At 45.9% G+C, this 23,977-nt stretch overlaps 1 protein-coding gene across 2 annotated transcripts in view; it reads right to left on the bottom strand.

Moving 5' to 3' along the window:
• GNAL (G protein subunit alpha L) overlaps positions 1–23,977 on the bottom strand; it is a 193,492-nt gene that overhangs the window by 132,643 nt on the left and 36,872 nt on the right. The window contains exons 1-4 of one of the 2 annotated variants that reach the window (XM_075529433.1): positions 5,924–6,065; positions 5,575–5,647; positions 4,852–4,906; positions 4,592–4,711 (exon numbers count right to left, since the gene is read on the bottom strand). In XM_075529433.1, coding sequence (XP_075385548.1) covers positions 4,592–4,711; positions 4,852–4,906; positions 5,575–5,647; positions 5,924–6,065 — 390 coding nt within the window. Of the gene's footprint in view, positions 1–4,591; positions 4,712–4,851; positions 4,907–5,574; positions 5,648–5,923; positions 6,066–23,977 lie in introns of those variants that run through there. The other variant, XM_075529432.1, reaches the window with a different exon arrangement.

The raw sequence follows: 23,977 nt of genomic DNA, 5'->3' as shown, positions 1-23,977 counted from the left end.
ACCCTGAGTCTAACTGCGGGCATCCTCAATGGACCCACGTGGCCATCCTGAGTCTAACTGCAGGCATCCTCCGTGGACCCACATGGCCATCCTGAGTCTAACTGCAGGCATCCCCCATGGACCCACATGGCCATCCTGAGTCTAACTGCGGGCATCCTCCATGGACCCACATGGCCACAGTGAGTCTAAATGCGGGCATCCTCTATGGACCCACATGGCCATCCTTTGTCTAAATGCAGGCATCCTCCGTGGACCCGCATAGCCATCCTGAGTCTAACTGCAGGCATTCCCCGTGGACCCACATGGCCATCCCAAGTCTAACTATTGTCTAACTGTGGGCATCCTCCATAGACTCACATGCCCATCCTGAGTCTAACTGCAGGCATCCTCCTTGGACCCACATGGCCACCCTGAATCTAACTGCGGGCATCCTCCACTTTCAGCAACCCTCATAACGGAAAGCAGTCATCACGGCAAGAAACCAGATGTGCACATTAGAGAAGAATACATGCTGTTCATGTCTAAAGGGATTATTTGTCTAGGATTAAAAATAATTAAGTGTTCTATAATACTTCCTCGGACACTTAAAATGTTTTATATCCCCAAATTTAAAATGCTGCTAATCTTCCTGAAAAGACTCCTATTGCTGTGTTCCAGTAAAAATCCCCTTTGGGGAGGGTGCTTTAGGGTATAGCTCACCTTTCTATCGTTAGATGGCATGAAGTAAGAGTATGTCGGGGTGAGTCCTGGGTTGAAAGAATTAGCAAGAAATGTGTTGGAACTTGTGGCAAAAGTGGGGCAGAAACTAGCCCCAGGGAGAAAGCCAGAAAAAAAAAAAAATCCACCCAAACATCTAGCAGGTCCAGGTTAGCTCTCTGCAGCTTTGGATCACCTGTGGTTGGTAGACCATCATGCCATAGGGTGAGACAAGGATTGGAAAGATGAGGGAAGTGAGGATGACCAGGATCACTGAAAGGAAATAAGGGAGGAAGAGGGAGAAGGCCCACTATGGAGCCTGTGGCTGACGGACACCAGTTCCATGTCAGCCAGCCTGAATGGCGGACAGAGTTCTCACCTGGGCCTTGTGCTTAGAGAGGCAAAAAACCCACAAGATTCCCAGCTGGGGCCGGTAATGACATCATGTGTGCCAGGTCACCTGTCAAACAAGGGCAGCACTAGCACTGGGTTCCCGCCGCAACTCTGCTCCATGCAGACAGGAAGTCCCAGGAAAGAGAGCCTCTGGCCCAGAGAATGCCACGTGTCGTCCTTTTAGACTCTTAAAATGAATTTAGACCTCTTAAAATTATGAGCTCTCTTATTCTCTAAATAGTCTTCTAATTTTCCTTCTTAAACTCAAAGACTCTGAAATTTAATATTAGGATTAAATGGATTCAAAGTTATTTTAATGTATAAACAAATAAACTTAAGACCCTCAAAGAATGGTACTGTGACACTAAGGCATTTTTGTAAGGATTTAATCTTAATCGTACACATATCAGTACACTAATTTACTAAATTATACAATGCTAACTTACTAAGTACTTCATTTGGCTTTACTTTTAAGATAGTAACAAAAACTTCTATTTCTTTTTGATGAAACTTTGAATTTTTTCCAAATGTACTAATTTTACTAGTATATAAAGTCAGATTTTTTTCTTGATAGCATTCTTAGTGAAGGTAATAAAAATATAAGTCCAATAGTGCATAATGTTATTATGCTATATAATTTTATTATTTTTACATCTGAGTGACACAAACAGTAAAGTCCTTGACCATTAGCCCAAAGGCTGATCGTTCTAATCAGCCCATCTACAAATTTCTATTTTCCTAAGATGTATGTATATACGTATGTACGTATGTACGTGTGTTTATATGTAAGCATGTACCTAAAAATTTCGGGTGTTTCAAATGGTTAAGTGATAGACTAATCAAGTGGAAAGGTGTTCAAGCCCACCCAAAGCTGCTCAGAAGACACGTCCGGTCATGTGCTTCCAATGATCACAGCCTTGAAAGCCACAGGGTATCTCGTTCTGCTCTGAATACCTGGGGTCACCACGAGTCAGAAGTGTGAGACTGACGCTAACAACAACAACACCAGTTTTGCCCTATGACATAATCATATCATTGAGATGATAATAGCATCATCTAGGAGGTAACCAACGATTTCAGTGCACCGTAGGATAAATGCCACTGACACTTGCATGCCTCTGAAAACAAGAACGAGCATTCAGATGGAAGGTTACACTTCGATATTAATTTTCTTATTTAGAGAACTCCAGGCTGTTGGGCTGCTAGCTGAAAGGCCAGCAGTTCACACGCACCAGCCACTCTTCAGGAGGAAGATGAGGCAGTCCGCCTGCATGCAGGTCAATGGCCTGGGAAACACCGGGGAACAGCTCAACCTGTGCTACAGGGGCCGCTATGAAACCTACTCTAATGTGATGCATAACAGAGGATGAAGCTGGGAAAATAAAAATAAAACCACACAAAAGTATCGCCTCTGGGAAAGCATATCTGCTGGTCCCCAATTTTCTTTCATTTTACAGATAAATCATCATAGCTTCTGATCAATTTAAAGTAGCTTTTAACATATCTATTAAAATGTGTATATAAATGGTTATTAAGAGAGGTCATTATTTTCCTTTTAAAGTTCATGACTAAGCTGAAGAATCACTTTCACAAAGAAGGTGTTTTAGATTCTTCAGGTACGGTACCCTTTATTACCTGTAAATCTATCATGAACAGAACATGATTCAGAGCCCACTTTAAAAAATTACCTCTGAGTAGGTTCTGACTCATAGCCTGCCTACAGGACCGTGAACTTGCCCATCGTCGTTGCCACGCTGCCATCGTTACAGAAGCAGGCTGCTACCTCTTTCTCCTACTGAGTGGTTAGTGGGTTTGAGTCACCAAACTTTCACATTAGCAGTGAAGGGCTTCACCACTGCACTCCCCGGGCTGCTGTGAGACGAATTAGCACCTTTTAATACTAATTTCTCATTGCAGAAGATTAACCTTTCCTAAATTAGAACCATACATGAGATGTTTTATGACAATTTGGGGCAAACCGACTAGGGCATATTCAAGAGCTGAAACGCATACTGTGCAAATGCCTATATGTGAAGGTGAAGGGGACAGCCAGGAGTGGTTTCCAATTGGATTTCGTGGTTTTGGATGACTTCTCCAGTTTGCAAAATGCTACCTATCTACTGCCATCCGAGATCGCAAATTATTTTCAAAAACAGAAAGCTTGATCTTTCTTCGAAGGGGCAGCTTGTGTGTTTAAACTCTCCACCTTGCAGTTAGTAGTCCAATGCCTAACCCACAGTGCCATTCAAAGCCCACAAACTGCCAAAATATTGTAAGACGTTAGTGAAGAACACCACACAACTCTACTGTGGAGCCCCTCCCTTCCCTGGTCTCCATTCCGAGTCCCTCTAGGTTAACACGCTCAGTCCACACAGTTCACCTACTGGGCCAGCATTTTGTCAAGCCAGATGTCTGGGCCCCTCTTACAGCCAACGTGCTACTCTGACCCCTCCCTTTCAGATATTCTGGAAATTAGACATTTTAGCTGCACGGAAATGTGAAAGAGAAGTAACACCACATGAGAGGATGCAAGTGGAATCTTTTTGTAAAGTAGTAATTTTTTTATCTGGGAGCCCTGGTGGTATAGTGGTTATGCGGTGGACAACTGTGCGCTACTACAGAGAAGGTGCACAGGTAGTTACAGCCTTGAGCTCAGAGCAAGACAGTGGATTTACCTGTTTACACGTAAGCTTTCCTTGAAAGTGAGGTGTCTAATGGACGGAAAATGTTTAGAAACCACTGTGGCAAGCAATAGCAGCTTCAAAATAAGTTTACTGATAGGGGCACACATGTAGGCACACAAATATGCCCTTTTAGCCCCACTGTGACAAAATATGTAAAATATATTTTATGTATAACAAAAATATTTTAAAATTTTCCTTTGAAACGTGATTTTATCAAGTGGATTTATCAACAATATTTTTAAAGAAATATATATCTACCACACAAAATAAAACAATACATGTCCTTTCTGCATAACATTATTGGCAACCAAGTGATCAGGAAAATGGTCCTAAACAATGCAGATCTAGACAAAATTACATTACATAACAGACATTAAAAAAGCTGCATGCCACAGCATGAGCACCCATTCTCTTCTAATTTGACTGAGGGTGTGCATGGTGAGCCAACGGGATTCTGTTGTTCCCATTATCCCACGGAGGTAACTACACAGAGTATTTTTCTCTACTCGTGCAATTCCTACTCTATCGGTTCATTTAAAAATTGCCTAGAAAAAAAGCAATCTCATTATGTTTTCAAAGTTCTGCTGTCTTCTTGATTATCAACCCTACCAATAAACGCATAAAAGAATTTCTTAACGACTCTCTCACTTTAAGTATTTTTAACCAGTGACAACAGTATGGCATAGAAGCACTGCTCTTTAGCTGGACTTCAAAGAAAATGAATACACAAGTATCAGCACGGATTCTCAGCAAGCAACTTCACTGGAAAAGCTCCCATCTCCCACCATTTAAAATATTTCAAGGAGGCATTTGCTTACCTGGGAATATTCAAAGTCAGTGATTGGGGCTATGCTCTTGATATAGTCTGATCGAAACTGGTTCTCTGGGTTGGCCAGCGGGACAGGGGGAATTATAGTACTCATGGCTGAAACAATTGTCTAAAATGCAATGAAAACCACATGTAGTCAGATAAACATAGTCTATGATCTCCTAAACTGTGTAAATTTCCCCTGAATAGTGTAGCGCACACACCACTTAATTATTCTAGGAAACAAACATTTTTTTTAAAAGTCCTTACCACAATAGCATCTTTAACATTTTTCCGGATGTCCAGAATCTTCTGCTTCTTTTCCCTGCGTTAAAAGATAGCGTGTATTAATTTACCTTTAGCATGCAATAGGATCAATCTTACAGTCCCAGCAGCAGGAAAGAACCCCGCTGGCTTCTCTGGAAATCCATAGTAACCCCCATGTCAACACCTGCGGAGATTTTATCCAGGAGAGGGAAACCTCATCTTTTCTGACTTGGAGTCATACGTTTCTACAGCATATCTCCACAGGCTTCGAGTATATAGCTTAAAACGGCTGAATGTACACGTTATAATCGATAGTTTAAAAACGATGTAGCTTGCAGAGAAACAGGATGAAACTGTTGTGATAACATGTGCTCATATATTTCAATTTACCCATATTTGAGTGTTACGAATTCAAATAGAGGTGAACAAATGCTACTAATTTATAATGATATAGGGAAAGTATGTTCAGAGCAGAAAGAAAATCCCATCTAATATGGCCTATCTTGTTAAACCATGGTTGGTGTGTTCAGAGAGTGGAGTGGGAGGGGGTAGTATTAGACAATACCAGAAAGAGATCTGTGTAACTATATCAAATTCAACAGTATATATGTATTTTCCCTTAAAGGATTATTCAGTTGTGAAATCTGGGCCTTCTGGATAAGGGCCAAAGAGAAATCACAAAGTTTGTAAGCCATATGGGAGCAAAGCCAACATAGCGTTCCTTACTCGGGATTAAATCCGTTGACGTGCAGGATCCTCATTTGCTTGACAATAGTGCTTTTCCCGGACTCACCAGCCCCTGCAAATAAACAAACAAACAAACCCTGCTGCATTCGGTATCTCCATACCTTCGCCATCTCTTTCTGCCAACCCGAGCCTTCAGCAATTACCCTCCCGCGATCGGGGGCTGCTCCCACACCGTGCCCGCACCGTGAGCGGTCTGGGAACTTGTCCCGTCCCAGCGACCCGCTCCGGCCCTGCCCGGCCCGCCAGGTGCGGGTCAGCTCGGGCCCCGAGCATCCTCCTGGAGCCGCCGCGCACCCTCCGCACGGGACGGGCCTCGCGCCCGCCTTACCCAGCAGCAGCAGCCGGTGGGTCGCTTTGTAAGCGAGTCGCTCTTTCTGCAGCTGCTTCTCGATCTTCTTGTTGGCCTCGCGTCGCTCCTTTTCATCGACACCCTGGTCTTCGGTCGTCTTGCTGTTGCCCAGACACCCCATATCTGCCCGCTCGATCGGACGGGTCCCCGGAGCACCGGATCAGGCGAGATCCGCTGGCTTCTCCAGCGGCTCCAAGAGATGCTCGGGTCCCCGGGCGCTGGAGGACCGCCGCCGCCGTCCCCTGCGCGCCGTCAACTCGCAGCCGCCGACTGGCAGGTGGCAGGCAGCCGCCCCGGGAAAGCAGACTCAACCTGCGGGGCTCGCGCACACCCTGGCACCGCGAGCAAGCCGCGAGCGCGCGCGCCGAGCTCTGCGGACCGAGCGGGGGGGCGGCTCTCTCCGAGCGGACGCGCCCCCGCCCGCCCCGCCCCCGCCCCGCCCCCGGCTCCGCGGCGCCGCCTCCTCGGGCTGCGAACCGGGCCGCTCCGGGAGCCCGCGGCGTCCTCGCCGGCGGGGTGCAGGCGCTGACCCGGTGCCAGGGGCGTCCGCCGCGTGCCCGGCGCTGCGGAGCCAGCCCGTCCAGGCCGCCGCAGCACCGGCAGGTGAGGGCGCGCGCGTGCGCGGGCCGGGCGCCCCGCGCATTCTAGGGGGGGCGGATCTGGGAGAGGTTCGCCAGGCACTCAGCCTTTGTTCTGGCAATTTTCTTGTCGATTCCTGCCCGCCCACGCGGCCGCCTTCCGGAGCTTCCCACCTTCGTCGCCTGCTCCCGAGTTCCCTTTGCAGCGCTCCGAGCCGGGGCACGTTTATCTACTAGGCCGGGGGGCCTTGAACTTGGCGCTTGACTGGAAGGTCGCGGGCGGCACAGCAGGTTGGCGTCTGTCGCCATTCCTTCGCCAGGCACTGTCCTTTCCTGCCGCTGGACTCCGGAGGAGGAGGACAAAGAGAATGACACCGAAGTCGCCCGTGTTGGCGAGCGGCAATGGAAAAACTCTTCCTCTTGTGGGTGGATTGCTGACGCAAAACTGAGTGGTCTCTGTGTCCCGTACATCTTCAGCTGCCCACCATTCCGCTCAGGCCTTCCACCCTGCATTGCCTTCTTCACATGTCGCCACTGTGCTTGTGCTCAGCTTGGGACCCAGTTGGGGCCTTCCCAAAGACCGCGCAGCCCCGGACCACGCTTCCTCCCCACACCTCTCCTTGACCTTCCAAGTGCAGACAAGGAGAGTTATCCCTGGAACGCCCAAGGCTGCGCCTCTCCTCTCGCCACTCTTAGTTACCTTTTGTCATAGAACCCTACTTGTCCAAGTGCCGTGTTTTCCTCTTGTGAACAAGCAAATCAGCTCAGCGCTGACGCATCAGCGGATGCCATCGAAAGTACGAGTTTACCTGGAATGGTCTGTTATTTCTTAGCTTCTTGTTCCCACCTCCACCCGGCAAGCTGACTCGGATCCACACTGGTCACCGCAGTCGCTGCCCAGTGGCTAGGTCTGTCAGCTCACCGTGGTCTTCACCTGACCACACTGTATCGCTAGGCACTGACCACCTGCTGAGGTTCTGTTCTTTGGCTCCCTTAGCCTTCCACAATTGCCCTGCTCCCTCTGTGATTAGATCATAGGTTCTCATTTGGCTTACCATTCATTAGGGGGGTGAAATTAACTCAACACCCGTTGTGAGAAACTTTTGTACTATAGCGCAAATCCAGGATACAGTGTAGGCATTTGCTTTTACAGCACCCCCCCCCCATGTTTCCAGCACCACGGGGTGTGGGGGGTGTGTGTTTGTAGGTGGGGTAGTATCACCCACTTTGAGAAACATTGGGTTAGATGATCTCCACTTCATCCACAGGCTGCCTTCCCAGCACTGGAGAAGAATATTCTAAGTACCATGGACTGCGAAAAGTACAAGCCAATCTGTATGGGAAGAAGAAAGACCAGAGAGCGCCTTAGAGGCAAGGATGGCAAGACTTCGTCTTTCATAGGTTGTCAGAAGAGACCCGTCCCTGGAGAAGGGCATCCTGCTTGGTAAAGTGGAGGAGCAGCTCAAAAGAGGAAGGCCCTCCATGAGATGGATGGACACTGGTCACATCAGTGGGCTCAGGTGTGGGAGCAATTGTGTTTCCTTCTGTTGTACATAGGGTCGCCATGGGTTGGAGACTACTCGATGGCACTTACCCACAACAACTGTATATTCCCACTCCTGTACTCACAGATGTGTATCCTCTCACTTTGGGCCTCCATCCCAGTCCCCCCTCCTGTCTACCCTACCATCTATCACCATATCTTGCGCAGATCTCAAATTCAACCTACCAAAGACTAAGCTTCTCCTGCCACACTCCACACCTTGCCTGCGCTCTGTGTTCTCGCTATCAACAAGATCTCCAGTTTTCATACTAAAGCCACGGAGTTATCCTATTGTTGCTCAGTGACTTAGAATTGGTTCCAACTCAAAGCAACCCTGTGTACAAAAGAATGAAACGTTGCCCGATCCTGGGCCATCCTCACAATTGTTCTTAGATTTGAACCTATTGTTGCAGCCACAGTGTCAATCCATCACATGAAGTTCCTTCTTCCTCTTTTTTGCTGCCCTTCCACATGATGCCCCTTTCAGGGGACTGCTCTCTCCAGATAACATCTCCGAAGTATGTGAGATAAAGTCTCATCACTCTTGCTCCTGAAGAACATGCTGGCTGTCTTCTTCCAAGACAGAATATTGCCTTTGGGTAGTCTATGGATGTTCAATATTTTCCCACCAGTGTCATAATGCAAATGCATTGATTCTTCTTCCTTATTTAATGTCCAACTTTCACATGCATGTGAGGCAATTACAAATACCATGCCTTAGGTCATCCTATATAGACTGTTACCTTTCGTAAACCCAATTATTGTGCCTAAACATCTGTCCTTTGCTTTCTGCCACAGTCTGACCAATGTCCAAACTAGGGTGAAATACTGACTGCTCTTCCCTCTAGGACACACTGGGGCTCTTCTTCATTTGGTTAGCTCCCAGTGATGTTTCCAGCCCCAAACTGATCCCCATTCTCTCTATAGCTGGGACGGGTCACCCTTCCAAGTGCCCCAAAGAGCCTCAGTAAACCTTGCCACCTCACCCATCAGCTCATGCAGTACGTCTGTTTACTACCCTGTGAAAACATCAGTTGATTGTGGGTTCCTTGAAAGCAGAGTCAGGGATGCCCAGCAGTTCGCAGGATAAGGGAAGGTACTGTGTGAATATTTGCTGAATGCCTGAATGAACTGAAGAAGGCCAAAGATATGTCCTGCTCAAAATGTGTCACCTCCTGACAAGAATTTCATAATCGAGTTTGAGAGTCGTATTTGCTCTTTTGAAAATTCAAACACTTTGATGCAAACGTACATTGCAATACTCTGTGCCGAGCTAGGTTAAAAGCTGCAGCTCTGTGGAAGAAGTCTATCACTTAGCATTGTTATCACACCTCACAGCTCACAAATGACACCAGCTAGCACACATTTTAGCGAATAGGGAAGTCAGAATGTGAGGAAAGGGTATATAAAAAGGCAGTGTTGTGGGATGTTGATACCAATTAGTCAAAGCGTTTTTATGCTAAGGTTCCTATAAACTGTTAGGAGGATGACAATAAGGTAAAGCAAATATCATGAAAATTGATAAGGGACAATTAAATTAGACCACATAACTCAGACTGATATTCAGTTATTAGAAAAATATAGCCAATATTTCCACTTGATAAGATCTTGCAACTTAGGTTAAAAGTAATTGTTTACATTGGAATTTATGAACAGTTACATAAACTGATATGACGAAAAGTACACCATAGCAAAGCCAGGCAATTAACATATCAATGAGATCATTGCATGTAGAATAGCTTATAGTTCTTGAGCGGTGACTGGCATGGTGCTCAATCCTTAGCATGACATCATTCCTCCTGTAGTTACAATGTTCCTACTATGAATGCGTGGCCAGTGATTTTACAGAAGCTTTACGGGTGTGGGCATGGGGTGTGGCAGTCTGGCTCCAGTACTTGTAGTGTGTATGCAGAGGATCCTCTTACACCGCTGCGCACCACTGGGAAACACAACAGTGCTTCTATCAGGAAAAATGCAAGGCTGGTATTATTAATGAGAGAGAAAGGAAAGGGTAAAAGGGGGGCAGGAAAGTGGGGAGATAACTCTGGGAGAGCAGGGCGCTCATTGAATGGGGGTGGTGCCCAGGCTTACCATGGTGGGGTCCCCGCTGCCTGGCCTCTGTGTTGCTTGGAGTCAGGGCACTGATTCTGAAGTGGCTTGTGCCTCCTCAGAGAGTGGCTGAGCTCAGGGTCTTGTTCTCAGAATGCATTAGTTCAGGCCTGGAAGGGATGGAGTGGCAGGTTATGGAAGGAGATCTTGCCTGTTCAGGGGTGGCCAGGGTCCCAGCAATGCATGGTCCGCTTGTCTGATGAAGTGGTGTTCACTGTACATCCAGGTGAGGAGCTGGTGCACCTACTAACAATAACCACCATTGGACGTGGCTCCAACCTCGGGCTTACCAGGACAAGAGAGACACCAGCCACTGGGTGGATGATGATGGGAACTGGCCATCGCTCTGGGTAGTAGGAGGGTGTGGGGAACAAAGAAGGATCCCGATTTTCCCATCACCTATCACTGGTGTGAATTTGGGAAAGTTGAGCCACTGTTTCGAAGGCTGCTTGCAAAAGTTTAAGATGGCAGGGCTGTGTCAGACAATTCACATGTCGGTCTCTTTGTGGCCATTTTTGTTCTGTTTCTTCTCTTCATTAGTATTTAATCCACTTCCTTTTCTTTAACTACAAGTACCCTTTTACATAATACTCATCAATAAAAGTGGGTCCAAATGGACTCTGAAACTCAGAGGATCACAGTGAGCCAGGATCACCAGGAATTTGGTCGGTAACGTATCAGGAAAAACAGAGAGAGAGATAGATAGATAGATAGAGAGAGAGAGAGAGAGAGAGAGAGAGAGAGAGAGAGAGAGAGAGAGAGAGAGAGAGAAAGTTGTTTCAACCTCCTAAGGACACTCCAGTCTCCTACAGTGGAAGTGAGAATTCTACCACTGAACCACTAAGACTCCCCCTTTAACCTCAGAGAGCCTAGCAAAATACTGGATGGCAGCAGATGTTCTATGAAGTCAGGTCCGGCTCCTAATGACCCTATGCCCAACAGAACAAAGCATCTCCCTGTCCTGCGCCATCCTCACCATTTTCGTACGGTTGGGTTCATTGTTGCAGCTACTGTGTCCAACCATCTTGTGGAGGGCTGCCCCTCCTCTTTACCAAGCATGATGTCCTTCTCCAGGGAACGGTCTCTCCTGACAACATGCCCAACATATATGAGCTAAAGCATTGCCATTCTTGTTTCTAAGGAGCATTCTGGCTGTACTTCCTCCACGACAGAGTTGTTCTTCTTTTGACAGTCCATGTTACTTTCAATATGCTTTGCTGCAGATGACATTCTGCCTTTTCAACGCCACAGAGCTCTCGGGCAGCTGGTTTACCTGACGGCAATAGAGCATTTGATCTCTTGACTGCTGTTTCCAGGAGAACTGATTGCGGAGCCAAGTAAGATGAAATCCTTGTCAACTTCAATCTTTTCTCCGTCTAGCTTCGGTCCAGTTGTGAGGATTTTGGTTTTCTTTACATTGACTCATAACCCTGAAGACTGCATTCCTGCAAGACATGTTGTTCAATTGACTTACAATCCACTCTGCAGGCTGCAGTCCTACAGATACAGGCTGTTCAATTGGTAGGTTTCAATGTTGACGTGAAGCTTCCACAACTGCCAACCTGTTTCAAGGAAGTCTCTTTACTAATGATCAAACCTCAAGGGATACACAATGTATAAATTGCCAATCACATTATCAGATATGATTCTTTGAATAGTGAGACATACATAATGGAAAAGTAAAGTTTCAGCACTGATAGGTGGTTCTAGATGTACAGTCTTCCAGCGCCCAAATCACTAGAGTCACTAGCACGTTCTTTTATAACGTGAGTTGGGCCTCATAACGTGTTTTGATTTATGGCAGAAAGACAAGAAACGCGCTCTGCATTGTAAATGCTTAAGAATGTTTCCTGGCATCAGCCAGGCACTCCAGGGAGATGCTCGAGCCGCAGGAGGCATGGGAGTAGGCAGTCTTCCTCTCTCTCTCTCTCTCTCTCTCTCTCTCTCTCTCTCTCTCTCTCTCTCTCTCTCTCTCTCTCTCTCCCCAAACCATTTTATTAGTAGCTAATCCAGACATAACACCGCTCCATAGTTCCCAGCAATACTGTACAATGGCTATCAAAGTCAGTTTCAAATATGTTCTTCCTTCTTGAACTCAGCTCTCTTTTACCCCTCAACCTCCCACGCCCTCCAGGGACCCTTGTTCTAGTTTCTCTCTCGAGGTTCATCTGTCCTGGGTTTCAGATACAGGAAAACATAGAAAAACACCTAACAAAGATGAATCCTATTCTTCTAAAAGGGAATCCATGTTGGACAGAAGTAATTCCTGCTTGCTTCATATTTCTTTAACTTATTTTTTAAGCAAATGATGTAAATTATGCTATAAGGAAAGATGGTTAATATAATGTGATGCTTGTATAGCACTTAATTTTGTCAGTTGCCTTTGAGTGGTCCCCTTGCTCCTCCTTGATTCCATTCACAACAGAAAAAATGATATCTGGTCCTGTCATCCACCCACAGGATCAATTGTGGGTCAAACCGTGGTTTTCATTGACTGACTTTCAGAATTGGATTCCCCAGGCCTTTCTTCATAGCCTACAAGGGGGTGCCCAAAAAAACCCAGAATTACGCTGGGCAGAGTGGAGCTTTTATAGTCTGCATTTTCCCCACTAGGTGAATGTTGAACAATCCACTCTGAGTTAGTGCACCCAGTGGCATCGCTTGGGAAGGTTCTCTATGGTCATCGTCAATTTTTTCACCAAAGCAGTTCCTCTTGAACCTCATTTTTTTTTGGTGATGGCGGATTTAAGAGAACAGCATGAGGCTGTAAAATTTTGTTTCCTGTTCTGGAAAAATGCCACAGAAACTGTTGTGAAGTTGAACACAGCTTACAAGGACAGTGCTATAGCAAAAACTAAAGTGTAAGAGTGGTTTTCTCATTTCATAAAGGTGAAATATCTATTGATGACATCTATAAACTTCCAAAACAGATGAAAATGTTGACTCATAAAACATTTGGAGTTCATTCCACCAGGTCAGACTGTTAATCAAGCTTTCTATTTAGAGGTCCTGAAAAGATTGCCTAGCAGTGTATGACAAAGGGAGGCCTGATTTGTGGCAGATGGGGGACTGGTTTTGCCACGACAATACACCTGCTCTCTCAGCCATCTCAGTGCACCAGTTTTGGGCAAAAAACCAAGCATGTCTCTCTTGCCCCACGCACCTGACTCACCTGACGTCACTCTGGGGGCAACTTCTGTTTCTTTCCTCAAATCTAGAGGGACATAAAAGTACAGCAATTTGGCGATGTAGAAGAAATGGGGGGGGGGGGGGATGGACGTGCTGTCAGTCATCCAAACAAGATGTTTTAAAAATTGTTTCCAAGAATGAAATCACAGATTTGACAAATATATTCCGTGTAATGGAGAGTACTTTGAAGGTGATAAGGCTTTTGTGTAGAAATTTTAAAATATATAGCACTGAAAAAAAATCTGGTTTTCTTTTGGGTACCTCCTTATATCTTAATGTGAACCTGCTCAACAACCTATGAACACCCCAGGCTCTACTGGCAGGTGAGGGGTGGTGCACACAGAGTGTGCAGACTAGGAATGGAAAATGAGAATTCTACTACTGACCCCTGAATACCCTATCTGCAGAGCATAGCTTCAGAGCATTGAACACGTGTCCATTTCAGCCTGAGGACCGCTCTATCAAGCTATATTACCAAAAAAAGTCAACCGGAATCGTGTCACACTCTGCCATTCTTGGGCAGCTGGACTAGGAGAACCCTATGCTGCAATCACCCCAGGGCAGCGCACCGTGCTGTGCACGTGAGCAGGCACTTCACGGTGTGATGGAGCTCTGAGGAATCGGGGGTGGGGAGTGGGGTGGTCACAGGACCAAGGAAGGCTCCATAACAGAGGGGAGCCTGAGGTCGGTCTTGAAGAATGATGGGTCAGGGTAGGTGGGGGAAGTAGGACATCTCAGTTGAGGAAGGACCACACTAAAGTAAACGCACAAAAAGGGAGTTGGAAGCCCAAAGAAGATACACTCAAGAGGTACAGGCATGGTGAGCCAGTGGTTTGTCCCAGGAAATATATCCTGGGGAAGGAAATCTTTCTTAAGGCAGATACTCTTTTTTTGTTATTGTTTTTAAATCATTTTATTAGGGGCACATACAACTCTTATCACAATCCATACATGCATAAATTGTCACATTTATACTTTCATTGCCCTCATCATTCTCAAAACATTTGCTCTCCACTTAAGCCCCTGGCATCAGCTCCTCATTTTTCCTTCTCCCTCTCTGCTCCCCGCTCACTCATGAACCCTTGACAATTTATAAATTATTATTATGTCATATCTTACACTGTATAATGTCTCCCTTCACCCACTTTTCTGTTGTCCGTCCCCCAGGGAGGAGGTTATATGTAGATCCTTGTGATTGGTTCCCGCTTTCCAACTCACCCTCCCTCCACCCTCCCCGTATGGCCACGCATACCACTGGTCCTGAACAGATCATCAGTCCTGGATTCCCTGTGTTTCCAGTTCCTATCTGTACCAGTGTACATCCTCTGGTCTAGCCAGATTTGTAAGGTAGAATTGGGATCATGATATTTGGGGTGGAGGGGTGGCGGGAGGAAGCATTTAGGAACTAGAGTAAAGTTGTATGTTTCATCGTTGATCCACTGCACTGACTGGTTCATCTCCTCCCCACAACCCTTCCATAAGGGGATGTCCAATTGCAAACAGATGGGCTTTGGGTCTCCACTCCTCCCTCCCTCTCATTCACAATGATATGATTTTTTGTACTAATGATGCCTGATACCTGATCCCTTCGACACCTCGTGATCACACAGGCTGGTGTGCTTTTTCCATGTGGGCTCTGTTGCTTCTCAGCTAGATGGCCACTTGTTTACCTTCAAGACTTTAAGACCCCAGATACTAAGTCTATTGATAGCCGGGCACCATCAGCTTTCTTCACCACATTTGCTTATGCACCCGCTTTGTCTTCAGTGACTATGTCGGGAAGCTGAGCATCATGGAACAAGGCAGAGACTCTTACATGAAGTTTAGAGTATGGTGACTAAAAGTATGGGCTACTGAGTACAAATTTCTGTTTGTTTGTTTTTAAATTTCTGTGTTTTTATCCCTCTTCAATGATGTTATTCTCAAGTATCCTTGCTCAGAGGCTGATGAGGATAACGGTATTCACATTATAGAGTGACACCGAGAATTAGAGTAATTCTTGTCATAGGTCCTGGCCAGTCGTAAGCTCCTAAAAATGAAGTAATTATTCTTATATTACTAATTTTAGGGATTCATGTTCATGGATCCTTGAGAACCTCTAAATGATTTTTTTCCATTAAATAGACCCAGACGATGAACTGTACGATACAAAGATGCACTGAGCATTTACCCACAGGAGGCCGAGCTAAGTCCTGGCTGCTGGCTGGAAACATAAAAGCAAAGACACACGATCACTGGTTGCTGTCAGATTGGTGCTGACTCATCATGCCATGTGTATCAGAGAGGACGTTGCCTGCCGAGTCATGTACCAGCTCCACAGGGCTTGCTGTGTTTGAGGCCATCACTGGAGGTCAGTGCCAGCCCCTCTCTGAGGCTTTGCCTGATTTTCCCTGTTGTACTTCACCAAGCATGCTGTCCTTTCCTGCCATTTGGGGGTTCTTTGGGTTTTTGTTTTTCCTGATAATATATCCAAAATAAGTGAGCTGTAGTCTTACCATCCTTGCTTCTAAGGAGCATCCTGGTTATTTCCTCTAACAAAACAATTTCAAAATATACAAACTAACTCTTCCAGAAGACAGAAGACTTTCGAAGTGGGTGGTTGACAGCACACATTTCTGGCTCCGGGATGTTTGTTCTGACTCATGATTACCAGTATACAGGTAAATGACTTTGGTCATTTTTCTGAGAAATAATTATTGCAAGTACAGCGTGTGTCCAGCAGGTGGCACTGTAGACTGTGAGGGAAACGATGCTCTAAGGATGCTTTCCAACAATAACCAAAAATCAACTCAGTGCCATTTCGTTGATTCTTAACCCAGCACGGGAGGAAGATGGGACTATCTACACCCATAGAGAGGTTATTTTCGGAAACACAGAGGCAGACCCTCTGTGAGTTCGCATCGACTCAATGGCAGTGAGTGTGGTTTTGGGAGTACCCACAGCAACTCATTTTCCATGTATCATCATTGTCAGGTCCCAGTGAGTCCGTTCCAACCCATAGCGACCTATGGACAACCAAACAATACCCTACCCAGCTCTGTGCTGTCAGCACGGTTGTTCCCTTCCTCGAGCCCGTCAGTGAAGCCAGGAATTTTAGAAATTCATATTGATTTGTCCTTGAGAACTTCTCTTTTTTTTCTCTCTCTATTAGACAGACACAAAGACAATGGATTATAGGATGCAAAGGTTCATTGAGTCCTTGCCTCCAGGAGGCTGAGCAAAGTCCTGCAGCCACTGTGTCAGGCCATCTCCTGCGGGTCTTCCTCTCTCTCCCTGCCCTCCACTCCTCCAAACATGATGTCCTTCTGCGGGCACTGGGCTCTCCTGAAGACGTGTCCAAAGTTTGTGAGATGAAGTCTCTCCACCCTTGCCTCTGAGCAGCAGAGACTCTGGCTGTATTTCTTCCAAGACCTTTTAGCAGTTCATGATTCGTTTTCTTTTTTTCTTCTCTTTCTCTCTTTTATAAACAGCTTCGTTGGGACATGACGCATATATCATGCAACTCAACAGTTAAATCGTATCAAGAAAACATCAGTCCAGTTACTGTCTCCAAAGATTCATGCATCCTAGATCTCAAATACCATAAAAACATATGGAAACAAAAAACCAAGCAAGAAAAGCACTTACAACAATAACAAACTAAGATGAAGAAAAATCTCAATAAAAACAAAAGCAGAAAATATTAAAAAACTCGAACAACTTTAAAATGGGTCAACAGGGAGATCAAATGATAAACTTTTCAATTTTAATCGACTAACATCTGCCATAATCAACTTTCCAATGCACTCTGCATGGTAGTGAGGCTGTTCATCCCTGGTCTGTGTTCAGAGGGGATTCACACGAGACTTACTCCACCTTCATTTCTTAAAAAACAAAGCACATTTAAATCGTTTAAAGGAGGAATCAAATCAGATGTTCTATTTTAACCTCACCTGATCTATAATTGTCTCTACAACAATGTCTGCTGATAACAAGGCATTCAGCTCCCTTGACTCTAGTCAGAGGGAATTCATCAGACGCTTGAGCTGCACATGGATTTTGGCCTTCCACTCTCATCCACGGCCCTCTGAAAACCAGTGTTCAGAATTTAAGCTCTGATACCATTCCCTCCTGCAGATTTGGATTCTATTATTTTTGATCCTTGGTCCAACCGGCTGGTGTGCTTTTTCCATTCGGACTTAGTTGATGCCTCATTGGGATGGCTGTTTGTTTGAAGACAAGCCTTTAAGACCGCAGACACTATTCTTTCTGACAGCCAGGCACCATTTAGATTCTTCATCACACTTTGCTCTCGCTCTTCAGTAATCTCTTCATGAGGTCAAGTATCAAGCAGGGCCATGTCATGAAAATGAATTGTTCTTAGACTGGGGTGAGAATGAAATGAAAGCCCAAGATCTATTCGCATCTCCAAGGTTTATATGTGTCTCTGGTTTACCTAAGAGACATTACTGTCACTGTATGGCAGAGAGCAGTAGCATCATCTCCCTAAGGCACAGGATGATTCTATTGATAGTGTCATTAATTTAGTCAATGGTTTAGAATGTAAAGCACTCTTGAGCAGAGGAGATTATACAATTATAAGCTAGCTACAACAGCAATATGTGAATTATTAACTTACAGGTTAAACTTGTAAACGATTGGGCATTATTTACACAACAATGGAAGTTGGCAATAAGGCAACATTTTCAATAATAATTGACGGTGGCAGAACCAGGCTTACCACATTAATATTTATCTCAATAGGGAAAGGAGGGCATTAAAATGGCAAGTATATTAGTCCCTGGCCACCATTCATGGGGTACCCTCACGGCAAGAGATTTGAGTCAAAGTCTGGCCACCACTGGATTCCACACCCTGGTACAGCAGCCATCTGCTTCTTCGCACAATGTGAAGTTTGGGCCTTAAGCCCAAGGGCTACAGGTGAGTTTGGGGTAGAGTCCAGTTCACTTAGTGGGGTTTCTACATTGAGTCTTCCTGGGGTGCCCTATGAAGGGTGCTGTGTGCCTTAAAAACAGGGTCTGAAGTCCCAGTAGTCTTTAGGACATGCCCGGGGTCCCAAGGCTGAATAGAAACTAGGTCAAAGGTGTCTAATGAGGAATCACGGTCCTGTCGATATTTTTCTCCAACACCACAATTCTGATCCATCCATTCTTCAGTCTTCCTTAGTCCATGTCCAACATTCACCGGCATAATTTCAGGACAGACTAGGACAGATTTTGAGACAGAATGGGTACTTAAAGAGGACAAGAAATTTGCAGATGGCTTACATGTAATGACTGAGAAATACTCAGTAGGAGAAACAGCTGGGCCTCCAACTGACCCCCACTGGTATTATAACAATTCCACCGAAAAGTGGGCACGGGAGCACTTTCTTGTGTTTATCAAGTCCTGCCAATTTCTCAGGATGGTTGACAGAAGCCCTAGCTAAACATGCCGTTTAAAATGTAGACTCCTGTGTGGGGCAAAAGCCCCACACACAGGGCACTAAGTGGCTGTCTGCTGACATTGGGGTCACTGGGCAAAGATGTAGCCCAATAAAAATAGACTTCCATGAGGGCTGTGCTACCGTTATATGCAAAATGTCCACTGGGTGGCACTCTGGACGACAGGAAACCCCAAGTTCAGAGCACTCCACCAGAGTCTCCAACTGTTGGCCCAAGAATGAGGCCGGCTGGCGGGCCCAACACCAAGAAATTGCTGATACTGCTCTGGAGGCCCAGGTGAGCAACAATAGGCCAGGGAGGTTCCTCCTGGACTCTGGCATCACCTGTTCTGTCCTGATTTCTTTCCCTGGACGCGGTGCTCAAAACATATGCCCCGTACCACCATGGGAATAGTAGGCACTGCTTTTGCCCAGCGCTTGTAGCTGTGGAACAATCTTTATTTCTCCAACAAATTTCTAATAGTCTCTGAATGACCAGCAGTTTTCCTAGGCCAAGACATATCGTCAAAATTACAAACACACAGAGTCACAGGGCCTCCTCCTAGCGCTGGCACAGCTTTCCAAATGCTCCCCACTTCACAGGATATGCTAAACCCACTGAAGGACAGTGGGAAAGTGCCATAAACCCTGAAGTCAGAGTCCTTGGCTGAGCTATGCAACCCCTGTAAATATCTGCATTGAAGACTCCTACCCAGTTTCCCTGACAGCATTAATAATCCTTAAAACTCAAAGCCCTCAAAGGATTACAACTTCTTATTAATAAGTCCCTCTAGCATGGACACCTAGTCCCTGTTAATTCACTGTGTAACAGCCAATCTTACTGGCTTGCTCAGACCATAGGATAATACCATAAATGAAACAGTGGTCACACTGCACACCGCCTAACCCTTATATGCTCCTAGGACAAAAGCCAAACCACACTGCGGGGTATTAGCATCCTAGACTTAAAAACGCCTTCTTCTGCATTCTCCTAGACCAGGAGTTCTCAACCTTCCTAATGCCGTGGACCTTTAATACAGTTCCTCGTGTTGTGGTGACCCCCCAACCATAAAATTATTTTCATTTGTGGTGACCCCCCAACCATAAAATTATTTTCATTACTACTTCATAACTGTAATTTTGTTCCTGTTATGAATCGAGCAACACCTGTGAATGGGTTATTTGACCCCCTAAGGGGTCACGACCCACAGCTTGAGAACCACTGTCCTAGACTCTCAAAGCCAGTTTCTGGAACAGAAATTAGACCAAAGCAATCATGCTTACTAGGACAGTTTTTCCTCAATGTTTCTGAGATAGCCCCCATATTTTTGGACCACCCCTAAATCGGGAGTTGGCTGATTGGAGGCTAGAAGGAGGCATGATTTTACAACACGTAGGTGCCGTCCTCATCTGTTCCACCACTTGAGAACAGTCTGCTAGCCTCACTACACAGTTTCTTCCAGAGAAAGATGAGGCTCTGTCCTTCCATAAAGAGCTACTGTCTTGGAAACCCACAAGGGTAGTTCTACCCTCTCCTAAAGATTTTCTATGAGTTGGAATCAACTCAATGGCAATGAATTTCGGGGGGTGGGGGGCTTGGCACAAATTCTAAACTTCTTAACTGAAAATGGGTTATAGACTGTCTAGGGCCACGACCCACGTAATACAAGAAGTAATCTTATCCAACAGGAAAAGAAGCCTGCCATTAGATTGAGTAAGGACACTTGTACAGCTACCTGAGCCCATGACTTTGAGACAGCTACCAGGCTTCCTAGGGCTCACCAGCTTTTGTCCAATTTGGATCCCCAACAATGGGCCCCTAGTGAGACCACTATGTGAACGCCAAAAGGGGGGTGTGACCTAGAACCCCTCCTGTGGGGTCTGGAGCCAAAGAATGGAGTTGACCAAGTTCGGGCTTTTCTGCTTCAAGAGCCTCGATCTCCCTAACCCTTCAAAAATGTTTTTCCCTTGAATGCTCATGAAAAATAGTAGCTCGCTGGGTGTTAATTCAAACACACGATGCCCCAATATCAACCAGTAACTTGTTTATCAGAAAGAGTAGATCATCCTTCAGCCAGCAAGAGGAAAAGTGCCCAATAACCGCTGTGGCAATGCTGGTCCACGCAGCAGTCCGGGGCGCCATGAGGAGAGCCTAGCAGTAGAGGTGTAGAGCAGTAGAAGTCCTAACCAGCCACAAGGTATCCGAGGTCCTACAGGCCAAAGGTTACAACTGGCTGCCTGAGAGTTACCTGCTAAAATGCCAAATTCTTCTTATAGAACACCTGATGCCACAGTTCAATCTTTCAGCAACCTTAACCGAAGGCTGTGTCTGAGCCCCTTCATTCTTGTTCTGAACTGCTTTCTATTAACAACCTGCCTTGGCCGGACTGAAAGACCACGCGCTCTCTCTAACAGATTGCATATGGTTCTTAAGTGGCAGCAGCTCTGTAATCAAAGGAGTGCTTGGAACTGGGTCTGCCTTAGTGCTCCTCCATCAGGTCACTGAGAACAACCCTCTGCCCCCAGGGACTTCAGCCAAACTAGCTGGACTCCCAGCATTGACCCGGTGCCTTGAACTGGCCGAGGGAAAACAAGTAACCTCACCTCAGCCGAAGAAGAGAAGGAGTATTTAATTACTCCAGAAGCCTCATTAAGTATGGGAGTCCAATCAAGTTGTTCCTAGAGGCTCCCCCCAAATCCCAGCTCCAACCAGTCTGGAAGAGTCCTTTCCCAGTAATACTATCTTCACCTGATGCCATCAAAGACCAAGGACAAAGGGCATGGATCCAACATTCCCAAGTAAAGTTGTGCAAAGCATCAGTGCCAGCCCCTCCATCCTCAGACCAAAGAAACCAAGATGAATACACGTGTGAACCAGTAGGTCTTAGGATGATGTTTCTTCAACATCCTGACACAGGTAAATGCTCCGCAAAGGACCAACTCTCGATCCCCCAATGGTCTTTGAGCTTATGAATGCCACCAACCAGCTCTTATGTTTCAAGCAGGCTTGCTAACGGTGCCGGTCAACCCAAAGTTAGGGCCAGGTACAATTCATACGCCCTGACCAATGGGGAAATCTCTCCGATAGCTTTTCTCAACAAGCTTTTTATCTCATTCTAGCTTGAAAAGATTAGAGGCCCCTCTCCCTAAATCTATCTTCCCTTTCCCAGTAGTGGCCATCTCCCCCTGCTGGGCCCACATTCTCTTACTTGACTAATTGCTTCTAAGAAAAGCCTCCTTTATTCACAATGAGCAACACTTCGAACCAAGAACTCAGAGTAGGAAAACTCCCTTGCTCCCTAAGTCATCCTTTCTTTACAGGACCAAATTTTCCCCTGAAGAATATTTCCAGAGGGAATTTCCTTTGGGACCTCACATATGAGCTGATGTGTTTGATGTAAAAAAAAAAATCATTTTAACCAATTTCTCCAAACTGTTAAGGCACATTTCATTAACCTGAGCCTATCTCTGAGAGAAATAAATACCTACCGTGATAGGTAGGTTTGTTTTGCCAACACGGCCAATGAACACATGTGAGATTAATTGAAGGGCGGAGAGCTAAATGTCTCAGCCAGCCTCTCCTCCTCTTTCTCTTTGATCATCAGACCCGTGTGTGGTGGCCTTGCTGGTTCTGTGGCTCCATTTGCAAGCTACACTACCTGTGGGACACCTAACCCGTGTCCTGTGTCACTGTAACTTGAGGTTCCTTCAAGACCTGCTTCACCACACTACTGGAAGGAACATCTCTTGAGCTGGGGACTGTCAGACCCTGTCATCTGACTGACTGTTGGTGACCTGCTTGCTGTTTGCTGCTTGTGCCCAGATAGCCTGAATTGCTCTACAGAGGACTACTTGGTGGCCCTCAAGGCTCGAAGGACTGCCAGTGTATTAGCTGTCTCATGGAAGTGAGTTGCACTGAGCCATTTGTACTGCTCTATAGATTAACTGTTTATTTCATATATATATATATATATATATATATATAATTACAAGTGTCCTGGTTTTGTTTCCCTAGAGAACTCTGTCTAACATACTTACCAATCAGCAAGGTCTCCAGGACTTTCAGGTGTCCCTATGGTCATATGATCAGGATACCTCAATGGGCATCACCATTCTCATCCCTCTGGGCCCAACCCTATTTACATTGTTCATCCACCTTGTCACTTCCAGAACTGAACCTATCAAATTACCAATGATATAAAGCCACGGTTATCATTCTCAAGAATAACAGTATCTGGGTCCTACCCCAACTTCCATTACAACCTGGACAGACAACCCCTTCCAGAAAAGCAGAAAGAAATGGACCTAAACCCCCTCTTTATTTACATTCAGCAGGAAGTAGCCAGAACAACCAACATCCTGCCCCCAGTGATTTGGGTCCATACTCCTTGAGTGGAGTGGGTGATAGGCAGGAAGCTTAGAGAAAATTAGTTGTCCCCCAAAAGCCTACCAATCAACAAGGAAGAGCTAGCTCAGTCCACAAGGAAAAGGGACCTTCCTAATAGATCAGGCATGCACTGACGCTATGGGAAAAGACATGCACACTAATGGCCAGTTATATCGCGTGCGTGCGCACACACACACTCAAAGTGTGGATATCCATGGTAAGGACCAGTTCATGTCACATGCCATACACACACACTTAAGCACATCCACTAGTAACCCAGCAAACCCTCCAACTCACACGCCCACGCCCCCTGAGCGGCTAGGGAAGCAGACAGCTGGGAAGGAAGGCTAGGTAAGCTGAAGGCACAGCCCATGCATTCCTTTTTTCTACCACACCGCCCCCCTCTGGAGAGGTTTGTGAGAACACACTATTGATATCTTTGCTTTAACTCATAAAAGCTTACTTTAACTTACTATCCTGCTTCTGCTGTGTGAATGTTTTCCATGCAGAGACTCAAGAACAGCGGAAAAGCATCCCATATGGTGACCTGCTATCTAGGACACCCGGAGACTGGCCTAAGATGTAAGGAACCCTACCATACTGCTTGTTTGCTCACGGCCGGTTATTGTTTCCTGCAGCTACTCTGAAACCTGAGTTAATGGGAAACATCTATATGTGACTCCCAAGTGTAAATTTCAAAGCCAAAGGGATATTTTCTGATGTCAAACAGAGCACCCCAACGACAGGGTTTGCACTGCTGTGGTCTCCTCTCTGGTAGGTCTTTTAAATAAAAACATCTCTTCCT

This window comes from Tenrec ecaudatus, chromosome 13 (assembly GCF_050624435.1).
Source record: "Tenrec ecaudatus isolate mTenEca1 chromosome 13, mTenEca1.hap1, whole genome shotgun sequence".
NCBI lineage: Eukaryota > Metazoa > Chordata > Mammalia > Afrosoricida > Tenrecidae > Tenrec > Tenrec ecaudatus.
The sequence above is the reverse complement of the archived record's forward strand: the minus strand, read 5'-3'. Positions and strand labels throughout refer to the sequence as shown.